Source organism: Anguilla rostrata, chromosome 3 (assembly GCF_018555375.3).
Source record: "Anguilla rostrata isolate EN2019 chromosome 3, ASM1855537v3, whole genome shotgun sequence".
Classification (NCBI taxonomy): domain Eukaryota; kingdom Metazoa; phylum Chordata; class Actinopteri; order Anguilliformes; family Anguillidae; genus Anguilla; species Anguilla rostrata.
In genome coordinates, this window is record NC_057935.1 from 27694713 (window position 1) to 27712098 (window position 17386).

The window sequence follows — 17386 nt, forward strand, 5'->3', positions numbered from 1 at the left end:
ACTTTGCCTAGTTTATTCATGCTGAGAACACGAACAAATTTTACTATTAAAAATGACAGATAAATTATTTGTAGTGTCAAGTAAACCAAACGTTCAGCAAATGGAATATGAAGGATGCATTGAGAAAAACATAAAAGCAATTTATGTTTGCATTCATGGGGATAAAGAAGTACATTTTGATTGTCTTGACCAAAAAATAAGTAGTACATTTTCATTACCAGTTCCAGTTAGAAGTTTTTGTTTTGTAGTTTTATTACTGAACATTTTCAGCAGTGAAACCTTAGTCAGTGTGCATTGGCTCAAACTGTGCTACATATGTAATGGAAAGATCAGAAACTGCAGCTGGTATTATTTCTCAGTCACATGGTTTGAGCAAGTTAGTCTCCAATGTGCAGTTCTAAATAGTTATTCCCAAACATGTTCAGCTTTGAATGATTTATAGCTATGGAGTCAAGCACAAGTACCATCAAGTTATGCTTGATACCACTAAACATGTACTTCCTTTCTTCAGTATACACCCTCACATTTCATAGTCCTCTTCCTAAATCCGCATGCCCCAGACACAAGAAGAAATTATAGTTTATATTATATTCTTCAGTCTGTTTCTATATTTCTACAGTTCAAGTCAATTTTAATGTGTTTTGTAAGCTTTTGAACCACACATGAAACTGCATCAAAACATTTTTTACATTAATGACATTGCCATACTTAGCAGATTGCATTATTCTATTCTTCTGACTCTGCACACCTCTGAACCTAAAGTCAGCCTTGAATGTCCAGTCCTTGTGCTTCACAATGATATAGTTAAATACAGATTAATGTCTATCTCCCTCTTGTGGAGGAGGGAAGCAGCATTGTCTACAGAGAAAATTTGAGAAGGAGTTAGAGTTAAAGCAGGCTAATGTGCAAATTATCCCTAGAGCACAGCTGCCATTTAAAAAAATTAAATCCTTTAATTTTGTTCCTAATAGATTTCTTGTTTCTCTACTATATCAAAATTATGGCCAGATGTACAGAGCATTTCTTTCTCAATGTTGTATATTTGTTACAAAACATTATCACCAGACCCATTTTTGCTCTCCCCAGATAGGGAACCGGGAAAAGTGGGAGAGGGACGTGAGATCTGCTGCCAGTCTGGAGGAGCTGCTGATGCTCACGGACTTCCCGGACTGGAAGCTGTGGAAGTGCCGACTGAAGCTGAAGGACCTGGAGTCACCTTCACACCCAGAGTACCGCTCCTCCTCCTCCTCCTCCTCCTCCTCCTCCACCTCGTCCTCCTTCTCCTCCTCTGCTGGATCACACCGCTCCACACGCTATGCCGCTGCCTCTTACAGCCTGGAGATCCTCAAAGGTGAGCGCAAGGCTCCTGAGTGCTCTTGAGCGGTTGCTGTGGCAACGCGAGCCACGAGAGGTTGTGGCAATGCCGCTGCCCTCTTTTCATCCCAGGTGGAGAACTGAGGAAAGAGGCAGCTGTGTAAACGAGGTGTGGGGTGTTCAAAAACTGAACATGCAGAGAACTCAACGGGTCTCACGCTTCAAAGGAAGAATTGTTACAAAACTGTCTGTGCAATTTATCCAGCATTTTAACAGTGATACTCGTATGTTCCAGAAAAAGAATTGTGACACGGAAATCATGGACCTTAATCAGTGTATTAATACATGTCAAATTCTGTGTACATCAGTGTGAAATGCATCTGTTCATTACTGTACATAAATTCAACAGAAGAAAGCTCTCACACTTAACTGTGCAGACTTCCCTGGAAGTGGTAAGGTTATAAGCTGTATTAGTCATTTATATAATTTACATATATCAGCAGAGGTCGTTCTGTTGACCTACAGTACATGCTTATTGTCCACTATGGTGTATAATCAAGGGATGAAACAGGGTCACAGCCTCAAATGAATTCTGCTATTAGGGCTCCCTGCATATGGGACAATTGGCAATTGTACAGTACTGTGCAAAAGTCAGAGACCACCCTTTACGTGCAAGTTATTTATTTTTCAGTATCAGAAAATAATGCAGCAAACATATATTTAACACAAATTACACAAAAACTTTACTTTGTCCACCCATTGCCTTTATTACAGCTTCCATTCTTCTCAAGCTTTGTGGGTTTTTCTTTAAGAAATCTGCTGGGATATTTTTTCATGCTCTTTGTAAACACCTCCAAAGTTCAGTCTTAGAAGTTTGTTGCATTTTTTGCTTTTCTCAACCCAAGTAATCCTGAAAACATTCAATCATATTGAGGTCTGGACTCTGGGGTGGCCAGTCTGTTGTTCTGAGAAGACCAGCAGCTTGATCTTCTTAGCAGTATGCTTGGGTTATTTTCTTGCTGTAGAATAAATTTGTTTGTATTTATCAGCATTCATCATGCCTTCGCACAAAAGCAAATCACTAACTACAGATGTTGTTATACAACCCCAAACTTGCACAGATCTTCGACTGATGCTTGACTGATGGTTGTAGACATGGTTCCAAGTATTTCTTTGCTTCATCGGCGTACATTCTGCCATCTCTTCCGAAAATCAGAAATTTGGACTTACTCAACATCTCAGGTGTCCGGTTCTGCTGTACAAGTTTTCTAGTTTTCTTGCTTCTTTTTTGTTTATTTTCTTTTCCAGTAGTGGCTTTTTGACAGCTACACATCCTTTCACACCCATAGCATTGCGTTGGCTTCTCACAGCAGAAGGATTGACAGAAACACTTGTAGATTTCTTCAGATAGGAAGTAAGAGTGGAGCTTTATTTTTTTATCTCAAAGGAAAAATCTTTAAGTACTGTATCTGTCTTTGTGATGGTGACAGTTTCGGTGGTCTACCAGTTTTTTCATGGTTGTCACGTTTACGCTGTATCTTACAATAATCTATATATCTCCAGTTTTGGAAACTTATTATTTTCCTTTGACTTTCAATTTCCATATGCTGTTGAATTATCATACTTCTGTCTCATCAGAAATATCAACTTTAGCCATTTTATATGCACATGACAAAGAAATTTTCAAGGCAGCTAAGGTGTTTGGGTAGTTGTTTTTTTGAATGTTAGAGTCACTTTAGAAGGCAAGGGGTTCTAACAACTTTTGTTGGAAGGTCACAGCTGTAACTTGTTTGTTGAATGGAAGGATGGTAGGTAGTTAGAAAAAATGGAAACGTACTGATAGATGTGATATTATACAGTATGTAGTGGAGGAGGCTTTTATGTAATTTTCTGTTGAATATACTGTATGTTTCATGTATTATTGTCTGACACTGAAAAAAAACTTTGCACTGAATGGCTGATTTTATACTTGATAATTTGACACAGTACTATATACGTCAAGGTTTAAACGGTCCTCGAAAATTCTTTTTAAAAATTTCTTCCTGGAAAGTCATGGAAAAGTCATTGAAAGTGTTCAAATATCCCCCAGTTTTTTTAAAAGTATGCAAACCTTCCAATAAAAAAAGAACTGAGCAGCAATCAAGATGCATCCATCTTGCCAAATCACTTTCAAGTATTAAACTAAGTGTGTTGGGGCTCCTGGATGGTTCCTTCAGTTGAAGGCACCGTTCTAGCATGTGGACTCCACAATCCAGGATTGGATCATGACCGTGACAGTGCCAAATGAAAAGCAAGGTAATCCCACAGGGTGGCATACTATTGCCAATTGCATTGCCTGGGGATGGGGAGGGTTTTGTCAGTAGAGATCCACATCTCATTGCTTTCTAGTTACCCCTGCTGTCCAGTTGGGCATCTGAGAACCCCCCTGTTTGTACATACATGAAGTGTCTTCCTCAAACTCTTGCTGTAAGCCTGATTTGTTAGCTGCATTGTGGTAAGAAGTGGCGCTTGGCATTGCATGCTCCTGAGTAGAGCACATGCTTGTCTGCACTGTTCTATACTGATAGTGGAGGATGCAGTAATGAGCACTGATACATGATTGGGCATTCCATCTGATCTGAGTGGGAACCTTGGTGGTGTGTTTGGCAGCCATTGACGACGAGTGGCAGAAGACCCAGTGTATGCCCAGGGAGATGTGCGTGGACGTTGCCAAGGAGCTGGGCACTAACACGGGCATGTTCTTCAAGCCGCCCTGTGTCGCTGTGTTTCGGTGCAACGGCTGCTGCAACAAGGAGGGGGTCACGTGCAGAAATACAAGTACTACCTATGTTAATAAAACAGTGAGCGCTGTTCTTTATTTACCTTTACTCACAATGCTGTAATTATGGTTTGCACCTACATACCATATCACCACATTGTCAGCACTAGCTAGCTTTAGGTTTATGTTATTTCACAGTAAATAAAAAAATTCACCACAATTGTAAGTCTGGCCTGTTGTCATAGAGACTGTCATGGTAATACTGTGAATGTCACGAATTTCAGGTTTTTTTCCTCAATGAGGCAACAAGGCCACATCACCCGCACACTGTGTCCACCCACCTTCATGCTACTTTTATCAAAAATGCAGACCGTCAACAATTACAATGGTTGGCAGAATGATTTTTACAGAGCAATACAATGGTATATCTTCATCTAGTGTTTTATAGTTATTGACTGTGTGCATTTTATTTTCACATTTAATTATTTTGAATGTTAGTGGAACATTATTGCCCTGCTTTTGTATAATTATGTTACAGATTTTAAATTCTTGATAAACCATGTTAAAACTGAAATAACTGAGCTGTAATCAATCGATTCTGCTGCTGTAGTAATGTGTTCACAAAATGTGTTGTCTTCTCTGTCTGTCTCTACGTAGCTTCTGACCGTGATACCCTTTAAGCACGGGCCAGAACCTGTTCTGATAAAGGTGGCCAACCACACAGAGTGTAAATGCATGGAACCACCCCTGATCAGGAGACATACCCGCCCTCAAAGGAGAAAAGGGTGAGCCCTAAATGCATATAATTACATACAAAACAATATCAAATATGTATGAATTTCATGACAGCTGATAGAATGGTGACAAAAGACCTTTATGTAGACTTCTGTGCTCATCTGTTACATCTCATCTGTTCTCTCAACATTGAGGTTTTCATGTTAGCTGTTTAAATCTGATCACTCTTGGATATATTTTCCCTAATTTCTGGAAAGACTAGAACTTTATACAGTCCCACCCCGCTCTATTTCCTTGTCTAAAATTATATTCCTGAGGACTGTGATTTCGATCTGCCAAGGAAAGGAGCGCATCGAACAGGACATACTGTACTATGCTTTCATTTCAGTGCCTGGCTCTTAAATTAATAATCCTTTTCTGTAGTTACTGCTCTTGACTACTGCTACCATATGCACTAACATTAATGACCCATGGATAATAATATAGAAGAATAATAATAAACCATGGAAGCAGACTAGAGGGCCAGGGTCTAGTGTTGTAATCACTAGACCAGTGCACCATGCAATATGTACGGATTTCCTTACTGTTGGTTCACTTAAACAGCACTCTGTCATTCAACTCTTAAAGTGTGAAAGTGAGTCCACTTTGTGACTTCTCAGCCATCTCCAGTAGGCTGTCCAGTGAAGATGATGGTGCATGTTCGTGTGTAGTATGAGAGTATGATTTGTTTTGGCTCTGTCAGGTGCTCCCCTGTGCTCTGGGTCCCAGGGTCTGAGGATTCTCGGCGACTGTGTGCCAGTGGGCTGATCTGGGACTGTATGGCGGATAGATGTGTTCCATATCCTTCCGTTAAACAAGGTTCGTTTAAAATTTCCCTGTCAGTTGATCTAACAATAATTATCAAAACAACCTGCACGGCATCTTGTCTTGACTAATGAAAAAGTCATGCGACTCTTGCATCATGAGTTTATTAACCCTACCTTCTTCCAACACTTTATCCTCAGACCCATTGAGTACTTAAAGCACTATATTCTCAATCTCCATCTTGCAGCCACTATAGTACTTTATATTATAGGTTTATGTGTCTACTGCTACTGATTGTGACTGAAGATTTAGCATCAGATCTGCATGTTGCCTAAACTTGTACTGTATGTATGTCCTTATGCATATTGTTTTGGACATACACATTTAAAAAAGCCTACATGTAAATCAGAATTAATCATTAACTCATCAGATGAAGGCCAAGACAGTTGAAATGTCATGTTTTAATGCTTTGATGTTCAAGGCTTGGTGGTCATCTTTGTCTGGCAACCACCTGTCCATGATGGCCACTTTTTGGTACCAACCTTCACTTATTTTAGCCGCGTTTCCACCAAAATTACCCGGAACTTTCAGTCCCAGGAACTACTTTACCAGGAACTAAAAGGTTCCTTCAGCCAATGGTTGTCTGCGTTTCCACCGGGGTCTAAAGTACCGCGAAGATTAGGCAAATTAGCCCACTGACGTTGTCGTCGGTCCATCTGTCATATGATTTCTTCTGTAACCCCATACTACCACCAAAGTAGCCTACATTATTTTCTAATAACCGGGACAGCCCGGAGGGGTTTATTCCACTTATATACAACGGGTTACCAACAATGACTATATATGGTTACTTTTGTATTTATTGATTTTCATATATCCTCTCAAACACATTCATTAACAGCAGAAAACATGCACACGTTGTAAACAATTTGCTGTTTTATTACTTTCTCGTCGTCAATTCCATATAGGCTAATCGCAAAATGACAAGAATAGAACGAAAACTCGGACTTGCGTGAAAATGTAAATTAGTAGTGGTACAGCCACCGTTTGCTTTCCTTCGAAGTTACTGCTAGCCGAGCAGCGATGTGTGCCCTCCAGATGCGAACCATGCACCATAAATGAGTCCATAGTCTTCATGGTCTTTTCGTGGAATTGAAAAATGGCAGTAAAATTGAGTAAAATTACGGCAGTCTGAAAAGGCTAAAGGGAAGATTACTAGAATTAACCTGTTATTTTACCCGGATAAAAAGTGCGGAAGGTGATTTCCAGTTTGCTTGTACTGTATCACCAATGTTAATTATGCAGATCTACCGCATACCTCACATAACTGTATCAAACGTTTGAGTCAATTACAACGGGCTAACAAAGAAAATCCGGAAGAAAATATTCAGCAACCGAATTAATCCGTTTGAATGTTTTGGTAGCCTACGTAATATGCTGTCCCAGCACGAATGCTTAGCATTTTATAAAACGAATAGCCTACTAAAGCAAGAAAAGAACAGAAGAGCACACGTTATAATTCCAAGACGTTGACAGGCTATAACCAAAAGTAGGCTACTGCGCCGCATAACATACAAGTTTGATTTGAAGTTATTATGAAAATAAATTGGTTTGCCGCTGCATATTTTCAAACATGGCGGGTAATGGCGGAAAATAAATACAACACAAATGCTACGAGTACTCGACCAATCAGAAATGTTCAGCGCTGCAAGCTCCACCCAAAAGGTTCCTGTACTTTCGGAAAGTACTACCCCCCGAGCAGGAACGTTTTGGGGGGTAAAACAAAGCCCCCAGAACTAAATTTAGACCCTAGTTCCTGCGGTGGAAACGCACTGAGTTCCTCAAAAGGTTCCTAGTTCCGGGGTATAGTTCCTGCGGTGGAAACGCGGCTTTTGTCTATATTTTACGTTAGCATCATGGTCACCTGTACAATACAGTCGGTGACCATGCTTTTGCTCTCCCACAGGAACTTTATGGATGTGTATGACAGCCACTTGACAAAGCGGTTTCACAATTCGGCTTATGAGAAGATGGCTTAAGCCCTTTGGTGGCTTAACACCTTTTTTTTTTTTTTGAGGGGTCTGTAAAGGTGTCTCTAAAGATTGGTAATGTAGCAGCGGCAAGCATAGTAGCTAGCTAGCTAGTCACCAGCCAGCTAATGTGTGCTGCCATGTTTGTTCATGAGTGCTTAGATACCCCTTAGATGTTACTTTACATGTATTGCAATGTGCATCTAACCGTAGATGGCATTGGATGGGCAGAAGGTGGACCTTGGTCTTTCTCCCCTGTTTGTTAAGTTTATATTCTAGTCTGATAACGGTCTGTACTATAGAGGGTATGCATTGACATCACTTTCCCACCAGAATACACCCCCTCAGTTAGACTGAGTGGCAAAACATGCTGCGACATGGTTGTCTTTAGTATAGGAAACAGCAAAACTGGGAGTAAAACAAACGATTATCTGCTTAAATTAAAGGCAGTTGGACTTGACAGTGATCCTTACAACTTACCAAAGAACCAGTGGTCCATGGACATTCAACAAGAAATTGGAGCTTTTTACAGACAGCCGATAAGCTAAAGAAAAGAGAAGCAAATGGATCGCTGCAATTCGCAGAAACAACTGGAATCCAGGCACCAAAACGTGGATTTGCGGTTGTTATTTTTTGTCAGGTATGTTGGATTTTTGTGTAAAATCATACCTTAATTTATATGCTTGGCTAGCTAACACTATCTAACCATCCCCCCTTTGTTTGTAGAACACAAGGCTCATCATCATGGATAATTTTTTAATAAATGCTGCCAAAAACTTTACAGTTACACAGAATATAAATGAAAGATGCTAAATATTTAATTAATGAGTAGTCAATACAGTACATAACTTAAGGTATGATTTTACCCAAAAATCCAACATACCTGACACAAAATGACAATCGCAAATCCACGTTTCGATGCCTGGATTCCAGTTGTTTCTGCAAATTGCAGCGATCTATTTGCTTCTCTTTTCTTTAACTTTCGGCAGTCTGTAAAAAGATAGCTCCGATTTCTTGTTGAATCTATTTGTACAGTCTATCGCACAACAGCTCTTTCCCAATTTAGATGTGTTTTTTGTGTTTTTGCAGCATTCAAGCTGAACGCTAACACTGCCACTCAGTAGTCTTTCTGCCACTCAGTGGGTGTAACTGCAGTGACTTCACTTATTGTGACATCATGTGCATACCCTCTATATAAATAAAGTCCCCTGTTTGTTAAGCTTGTATTCTAGTCTGATAACGGTCTGTACTATATAAATGAAGAAGCATAAGTGTTTTGCCAGATATACCTGATATTGTCTCCAGTCAATCACTAGAGTATTTAAGCATGTGCTGTCATCACCATCACCACGTTGTGGATCATATTCTTAGTTACTTAAAGATACTAGCATCCGTTTTCGAATGGCAGCTTGTAAGCCAGAACAGTTGATGGAAGCAAAAGCACATGGAAAATTGCAGAGCAAATGGGTCGGTTGTACATGAAGACAATGAAACCTGCCCTGGAGGTCACATTTGTATGCCGGTCATCTGCACATGACAGCCAGCTTTTACTACTCCTTGGGTGGCTGTCTTAGACAGATTTCACTGTATTATTGTATAAGGGATTATTGCACCAACTAACTCACAAAAGTTAAATTCAACAGGTATCTATCCTTTTCAATATTCAAGACATTCTAAACGATATATTAAGGGTCACATTTTATAAAAAGTTAATAACACATTGTTTTTGAATATTGGCCTAATATTCAGTTGTAAGATTGGCTGAACATTGTCTTTTCAAATAAATTTGACACCCAACATGGAACTGTACATACCCAATTCCCACCCATATTTGGAATATCCAATAACCTGTAACCTCATAAGCCATGGTCATCTTTGAACCCCACTGCTGAGAGCGTGTGGACATCTGTGGTTCTCCTCCAAAACCATGGTGACACAGCTGTTTCTTTTCACACTGCAGACTGCTGCTAAGATCGCACAGAGTGGGGTCAGAGGAAAGCCTTTCAAATACAGCTTTAGCATCCAGGCCACGGGCACCCATGGACTGAGATTCAAACCAATGCCATGAGGCTCATCCATGCGCCACAGCCGTCCAGCAGTCTTTAAATAAGGACACAGTAATTCTGTCTTGTTTTTTTTTTTCCTTCCAGACTTTTCATACCCTAAGATGTCAGATTGTGAGATTGATGTTGACCACTGTGAATGCATTCCCAAAAACAACACCAGAGGCTCTATCCCTGTCACCTAAACTCCTCTGTCTGATCCATAAAAGGCAGGTGTTATGGCCAAGTCTCCTGTGGGTAGAGTTCTTTTAGCCTGACAGCCTGCTACTTTCAGTTCATTAATGTGTCACTTTCTTTTAGCATTACAAATTAACATTGAGTGTGAAATTATATTAATGGGATTGGGAGTGTTATGATATAATAAAATGACAAATTTGAATTTGCCTTGTATTTTAAGATTTAAAAAAAAATTTTTTTTATTACATTTCTTTGTGTTCCTGTCTTTTGGGAAAATCTGTGTGTCAGTGCTATTTAAGTAATGTGTGTGGGTTTGTGTGTGTGTGTGTGTGTGTGTGCATGAGTGTGATATCCACAAAATAATTTTGTTATCTCCCATTTTCTACAGGTGCAAGGGACTACACAAAATCCTAAACCTGGACATTCCACAAGGAAGCAGAGGATAACTTTTTATTTATTTACCTCTATTTATATCACACAATATATGTTCCGATTAACCCTTCTCCCCATCATTTTGACATTAAAAATACAATGACCATGTTAAGTGTTATAACTTGTATAACTCTTGCTTGTGTTGTTACATAATGAATTGTCTACTGTGCACTGAGTAAAATGTTTTTTATATAATTTATACAACTCTCTTCATTAATGACAAATATTTAAAAGTATGTAAATGAAAACAATTAAATTTTTACATTTGTCTGCTGCTTTATCTGCTATTTCCCTCTTAAATGGAATTAAAGTTAAAAAATCTAAAAGAAAGTACATTGTGTGTGCTACTTGGTATGTCTGGGTATTGCTGTTGCATCAGTGGTGACACAACGTTTTTTATTACATTATAATTTAGGCATTTAGCAGATGGTCTTATCCAGAGTGATTTACAGAGCTTACATTCTTTTTTATTGACATGGAAATGTATTACTGTTTCTGTAGTACGTATGCTTACGAAGGTATAGTGTACCAAAAGTTAGCAAGTTTATAAGGTTAGCTATTTATTGGTAAATATTTTTTTGAAGAATGACTTGCCTTTACACCTGCAACTAGTTCACCTCGGTAATGTGTAATTACAGTTACATTACAGTTCAAGTCCAAGCTCCCACATAAAATGCACCGCTTTTTTAAAAGTTAAAATATTTCATGTTTTTGAGCAAATATGAACAAGTATTACTACTTATTTGATGTACAGAGAAATGGGTTATTTTAAAAATGATATTATCCATCAATGAAAAGGAGCACTATAAATATAGGCTACACTCAGTGGCCATTTTATTAAATAGGCCTACAGCTGCTATTAATGCAAATAGTTTGCTCCTCCAAACAACGAATCATGCGGCTGCAACTCAATATATAAGCCATGCAGACGTGGTGAAAGATTTTAGTTGTTCAACATTTTTGGCAAGATGTGTGATCTAAGCAACTTTGACTGTGGTATGATTGTTGGTGCCAGAAGTGGAAGTTCCAGCATCAAGATATAACAACCCAAATAGCACAATAACTTAACAAATCGGCAAGATGTGTGATCTAAGCAACTTTGACTGTGGTATGATTGTTGGTGCCAGAAGTGGAAGTTCCAGCATCAAGATATAACAACCCAAATAGCACAATAACTTAACAAATCGGCAGGATGGGAGACACTGGACAAAGAAATAACATTTATTGCGATTTTCTTGTTTTTTCATGCACTACATTTTCTTGTGAGAAAAAATTATTGACATTGAATATTGACTGTATTGTTACCATTGATTTACTACTGGGGTCAAGCCAGCCGGCACTTCGGAAACCACAGTCAAGCCAGCCGCCACGTTATTTCCTTCTGCGCTTACACTTTCGTTATTATGGTAATGAACTGAATAATCTGTCAACAAAACGTGGTTTGCCGTCGCTTTCATTCACTTTACAGTCGACTCAGAATGTTCTACTCAGAATACTATTAAAAGGAAACTGTCTGTTTCCAGTCACTAATTCCACTTCTGACACATTCTAGAGGACCCCAGGTAGCTGCACAAAAAGTTCCACAACGTTTCACTGTGGAATTTCACAATAAAGGCCCTTTGAAAATATTATGCACTAAAACAAGATGTTCTATTCTACAAAAGTCTTAAAAGGAAACTGTCTGTTTCCAATCACTATTTCAACTTCAGACACATTCTAGAGGACCCCAGGTAGCTGCACAAAAAGTTCCAGAACATTTCACTGTGGAATTACAGAATAAAGGAACCTTTTAAAATATTATACACCAAAACAACATGTTCTATTCAGAAAATTATTAAAAGAAAACTGTCTGTTTCCAATCACTAATTCCACTTCTGACACATTCTAGAGGATCCCAGGTAGCTGCACAAAATTTGCAGAATGTTTCACTGTGGAATTTCCCAAAAATGCCCTCCAAAAATATTCTACACTAAAACAGGATGTTCTACTCAGAACATTATTAAAATAATACTGTCTGTTTCCAATCACTAATTCCCCTTCTGACACATTCTACAAGACCCCAGGTAGCTGCAAAAAAAGAACAATTCACTGTGGAATTACAGAATAAAAGCCCTTCAAATATATAATGCACTAAAACAAGATATTCTACTCAGAAATGTATTAAAAGTTTCCACTCACTAATTCCACTTCAGACGCATTCTAGAGAACCCCAGGTAGCTGCACAAAAAGTTCCAGAACGATTCACTGTGGAATTTCAGAATAAAGGCCCATTGAAAATATTAATTTTAAACAGCCTAAAAGATCACTTAGTTTTGATATATCATGCTAGCTTGCTGGGATTGCTAGCAAGGAAAAAGTGCAGACTTCATGCTGCATGGTGACATTGAATGATGATGACAAATTTTACTGTCGGGAAGAATTCACAGAAAAAATTTCATTCCCTGACCGGGAATCGAACCCGGGCCGCGGCGGTGAGAGCGCCGAATCCTAACCACTAGACCACCAGGGAAGCTGCGTTTAGAATAATTGAATGAGTATAATACTATGAGTATAATACTATACTCATTACATACTCAATATATCAATCGTAGCACATATCTACATGTTCCAATTTATGTTGACGTAGCTATATAAAGTATCCTGTTGCGGTTGCACCTGTATTCAAGACTTCACTGCTGGTGCTTTGCTTATGTGCTGAGACTTTACCCCAAGGAAGTACCGATAACTGAAGCTCACGAAACGACCTCTTGCAAGCAGGTTCATCACAGATTCAATCGTTTGAAAATTCTTACTTTTTTGTCAAGATAATGGTGATAGTTATTTTAAAATGTTAAAAAAAATTTTTTTTTGAGAATTTCTTGATAGTCTGAAAGTCAACAACTTTTTGACTCATGTCATTCGTATATTCTCTTAATCTTCCCCATGTTTATGGTGTCACCTCATATTTATACCCCAGTGAAACAGGAAGTTATGGATGACCACTGAAGAGTTCCTAACGACTCATCTGTGCTTTAAAAAGTTAAATGTGATAATGAGAATGGCAACAGACTCTAAATGCAAATTCCTTGAATCTTATCGATTCGCCTAGAATCGACTATATACCTTTTGTCAGCTATCTTAATCATGAACTAATGATGCAACAACACTAGGCTTGTCAATCAACAGCTGAGCTTCAAATTGTCCAATTTTTTGTCCCTCTAAATGGGGGTACCATGTATAAAACGGGATTTTCACAGATCACCCAATAAGGATGTAAATGCCTTCAAATAAATGCTAACAGTCTATATTCTAACCTACAGAGCCAAAAAACCAAGAAAAAACAATTGTGTTACTGAGGTTACCTCGTTGTGCTTGTTAAGGGTGTGGGGGGTTGACGGTGGGTCTGGGGGTCCACTCCCAGAAAATTTTAATACTATGTTAGTCAATCTTCTGCACTTATGTGACTTCTAAAATGAGAAATAACCACCAGAATCCATAATTAGATGTGAAATAATTTCAGCTTTATTATTGACAAAGATTATTATTATTATTATTTTATTTTTTGGGAAACATTATGTTCTGAGAAGTGCACACAATGCCTCAATAATAATGCTATTGCATTTTTAGTGAGTAAAATGATTTGGCAAAACTTGAAATGTTATCAAATTGTATAGCAATATTCCTGGTAATCACATAATTAACTCAGCAATCGCCTCTTAATTTTTTTTTTTTTTTTTTTTTTTTTTTGCAGAAACTCAGATTTCTTTGTCTCTGTAGTTTGGGGAGGTTTTGACAGGACATGGCCTCCACATTTGTGCTCTCCACAGTGTTGGGGAAGCTACTTTGAAAGCATAGCTTTGCAAGCTACCCATTACTCCACAGTGGAAGAAGCTGAACTACAGCAAAGCTACCCTAGGGAAAAATCTAGTTTGGTTAACTAAAGCTACTTAGAAAAAGTAGTTCAAACTACTTTGTAAAAAAAAAAAAAAAAAAAAGAGCAAATGGACAATGTACATGTGATATGAAATTATAATAAAATATAATACAAAAAAATTCACATGCCAGCAAAAAATGCCACTGTCACGGTTGAGGAGGGTGGGACGCAATTGCGGACCGAGGGGGATCTAAAAGTTAACCCTGAGGGATAACCACCAAATTGCTGAGCGATAGAAAGGGAAGGGGAAAAACCAAATAAAGAGCGAAGTAATCGCTCTCTCCATTCACTGAAACTTCTGTCAGCGGGCTCAGAAAACTAAAAGAAATTAAACACCGCCGCAGCGTAGCTGCCCAAAAAGAAAACCCCCACTAGAAAAACAGAGTGGGGTCACTTACAAAAGAAAAAGGATATTCACAGCCCGGCGGGTAGAAAACAAAAAGAAAACTAAAGAGACAAGGGCAAAATGTCCTCCACAGCGCAGAGAGATCACCAACTCGAGAAGAAACTAAACGGTGATCAAATCAGGCAGATAGGATCAACACGGTAACTTCTGCCAATTCTCACACCCCTACACACTAAGAGTCTGACAAACAATGAGTCTGCACTGAACCCCAGAAATCAGGGGCTACATATAGGCCTCCTACACCTGACCCTCATCAGGGACAATTAGCTCAGACAAATACCTGTGAGGTGCTATCACCTCACCATAGTACTCATACACCTGCCCCTCGTCAGGGTCAATTAACCCGCAGAAATCAGAGAGAGAGGTGCCACCACCTCACAATAAAAGCTATGAGGAGAGACTTAGGATACTTAACCTCTTCAAGCTTAGTAAAAGGAGACTCAGGGGTGATTTGATTGAGGCTTTTAAATTCATAAGGGGGGGATCTACAAAGTGAACTACAAGAGATTCTTCAGGTTGATTTCTGTTAGTAGAATGAGGGGACATAAATGGAAAGGTCACGTGGCCTGCCAGGTCACGTAGTACAGGCAGAAACTGGCGATTTCTAAGACTAGGCTTGATACAGTGTTAGATACTATCGAGTCTGTAGGTAATCAGAGCACTAATTTATTCAGGAAAATGGCGAGCATTGTTGGGCTCAATAGCCTGTTCTCGTTATTATGCTATGTTATGTTATGTATCCCTCACCTAATAAATAAATAATGAAAAACAAGCCTGTACCTTTCAAAGCGTTATTGATGTTACCCAAAAAAAAGCCTAGGCCTTAAAATGGCAGATTGTTATATTGGTTGTGGAGAGGGTGAGAGGGGTTTGAAACATGATCACATTTCTATACAAATAAGACAGCATCATCAACACCTTGATGCTCCTTGCAAGAAATCTGTGAGGGGTCAACTATGTCCTGAACTTTATTTTGCATAGGTGACAGCTGTTCAAAGCACTTCATAGTAAGACGTGTTACTGCTATGGAGCAGAAATCACTGGGATTGGTGAGGTGGTTTTCCTTGGATAGCAGACATATGATAGATGACGCATAGTGCAGGTACTGAGTGCTCTTTCATAATGAGGGATTGGGAAGCTCACAGAACATACCTGACAATCCCTTTTAACTGGCTCTCAGTGGGAAATTACTATTATCTGGACCTTTCCTGGATCCTACTATTATCTGGACCTTATTATCTGGATCTTGTTCATTGCTCTGTCAACTTCCTCTACCTGAAGCACTACACAAACGTCCTCATGTGCTAGTGACCCCCACATCATGTATCAGCTCATTCTGCTCTGTGTTAAAATGAAGACCATCAAATAAAAGCCATTTAACTTTCAGGAAACTTTGCATGTTTTCTGGGTTGAAGACAGGAACTTGTTTGATTTGGTGGCAGTGCAGTCTTTTGACATCATATACAGTACTAGACAATTTGGGACAGAATGAGAATGCAAATGCCTTTTCCAGGAATAGTGGAAGGTCAGAGATCGGGGTGACCTCTGAAAAACTCTGCAGTGTTCTCTCTTCACTGGTTGTATACTCCCTGCTTGTATTTCTGAACAAGGTGGTCCAATTATTTTCTGAGTATTGTCCCTTCACTCTATAGCAGCCCAGCAATTCACATACCGAATACAGTATACAGTATTTCTGAACTACTGGCAAAAAGTAAGGAAACCTAATCAAAGAAAGGACAAAGGAAGATCCTGGGACAAAACAGCTCTTCAGGCATTTGGGTAAGCTAGAAGATAATCTGGGAGTCCTGTACCGGTGGTTCCCATGGCAGAGCGATGTGAAGCAGATGTCTCAGTGCCTTCAGAGAAAAGTTCTTACTTGCATGCATATAGGCCATGGGCACTGATGATGTTTTTTTTTCAAAGCTTACACCAGTTTTGTAGTATGGGTCCATTTTTGATTTCTTTCTTATCAGGATGATGATCATTTAATGGGGGTGGAGGAGTGCAACCAGATGTGGAATTACGGTTTCTCATGTTGCAGTAAAGATGTAACACGTAGCAAAGTTCAATGTATTTTACCTGCACACACCCAACATCACTAATGCCCAAGCCTCCCCACCCCCACCCCCACCCCCACCCCCTGTATTTTAAGCAAATTTTCTGCACTTAATACACACAATTCTGCTGAAAATAACCTGTCTGTTTGTCAATATGTTGATAATGTTTATTTTCCATATGGAACCAGTTCCATACTTATGCATTGTAATAGTTCCTGCTAGAGTTAGAGAAAAACATGAACCCCATTTAAGCCAAATTTTGTAATGAATTTTAGAGATTTGGCCTTCTGTGTTGTGATATAAATTGACATCAGTGTCAGCCTCATTCTGCAGCAGGGTATGCTGGGAGGAAAGTGAGGGGGGAACCTGTGGAGCTCTAACTGCAGCGCTGCACATACGCTGCCTTGATTACACATAATGCAGCCTGATCTCAGATCAAGCCTTGACCACCATGTGACCTCAAAGCTGCCATGGTCAGAGTAGGACTTAAAGAAAAGTGTTGTGCAGAATCAGCCATCTGACCGTTAGTTCACAGCCTACTGCAGGACATAGAAAGCACTGGGGTGTTCTAATTTATTTCATAGGCAGGTAGGACTGAAAACAATCACATAAAACAGTAGATATAGATAGGATAGTAGCCATGAAACACTGCTGAGGTCAAAACGGAAAATGATGAATAACAGACAAACAAAAAACA

At 39.2% G+C, this 17386-nt stretch overlaps 1 protein-coding gene and 1 non-coding gene across 2 annotated transcripts in view; one reads left to right on the top strand and one right to left on the bottom strand.

The window, feature by feature from the left end:
• Positions 1-10646, top strand: part of vegfd (vascular endothelial growth factor D) — a 14366-nt gene extending 3720 nt beyond the window's left edge. Inside the window, exons 2-7 of the mRNA XM_064327102.1 lie at positions 1087-1351; positions 3964-4154; positions 4730-4857; positions 5550-5665; positions 9792-9913; positions 10270-10646. Of these exons, the coding sequence (XP_064183172.1) occupies positions 1087-1351; positions 3964-4154; positions 4730-4857; positions 5550-5665; positions 9792-9889 (798 nt within the window). The 3' untranslated portion in view covers positions 9890-9913; positions 10270-10646. The remainder of the gene's footprint in view (positions 1-1086; positions 1352-3963; positions 4155-4729; positions 4858-5549; positions 5666-9791; positions 9914-10269) is intronic.
• A 2104-nt stretch (positions 10647-12750) lies between these two features.
• On the bottom strand, positions 12751-12822 carry trnae-cuc (transfer RNA glutamic acid (anticodon CUC)). The gene has a single exon. It is a non-coding gene; the product is annotated as a tRNA-Glu (tRNA).
• Between the last annotated feature and the right edge of the window lie 4564 nt (positions 12823-17386).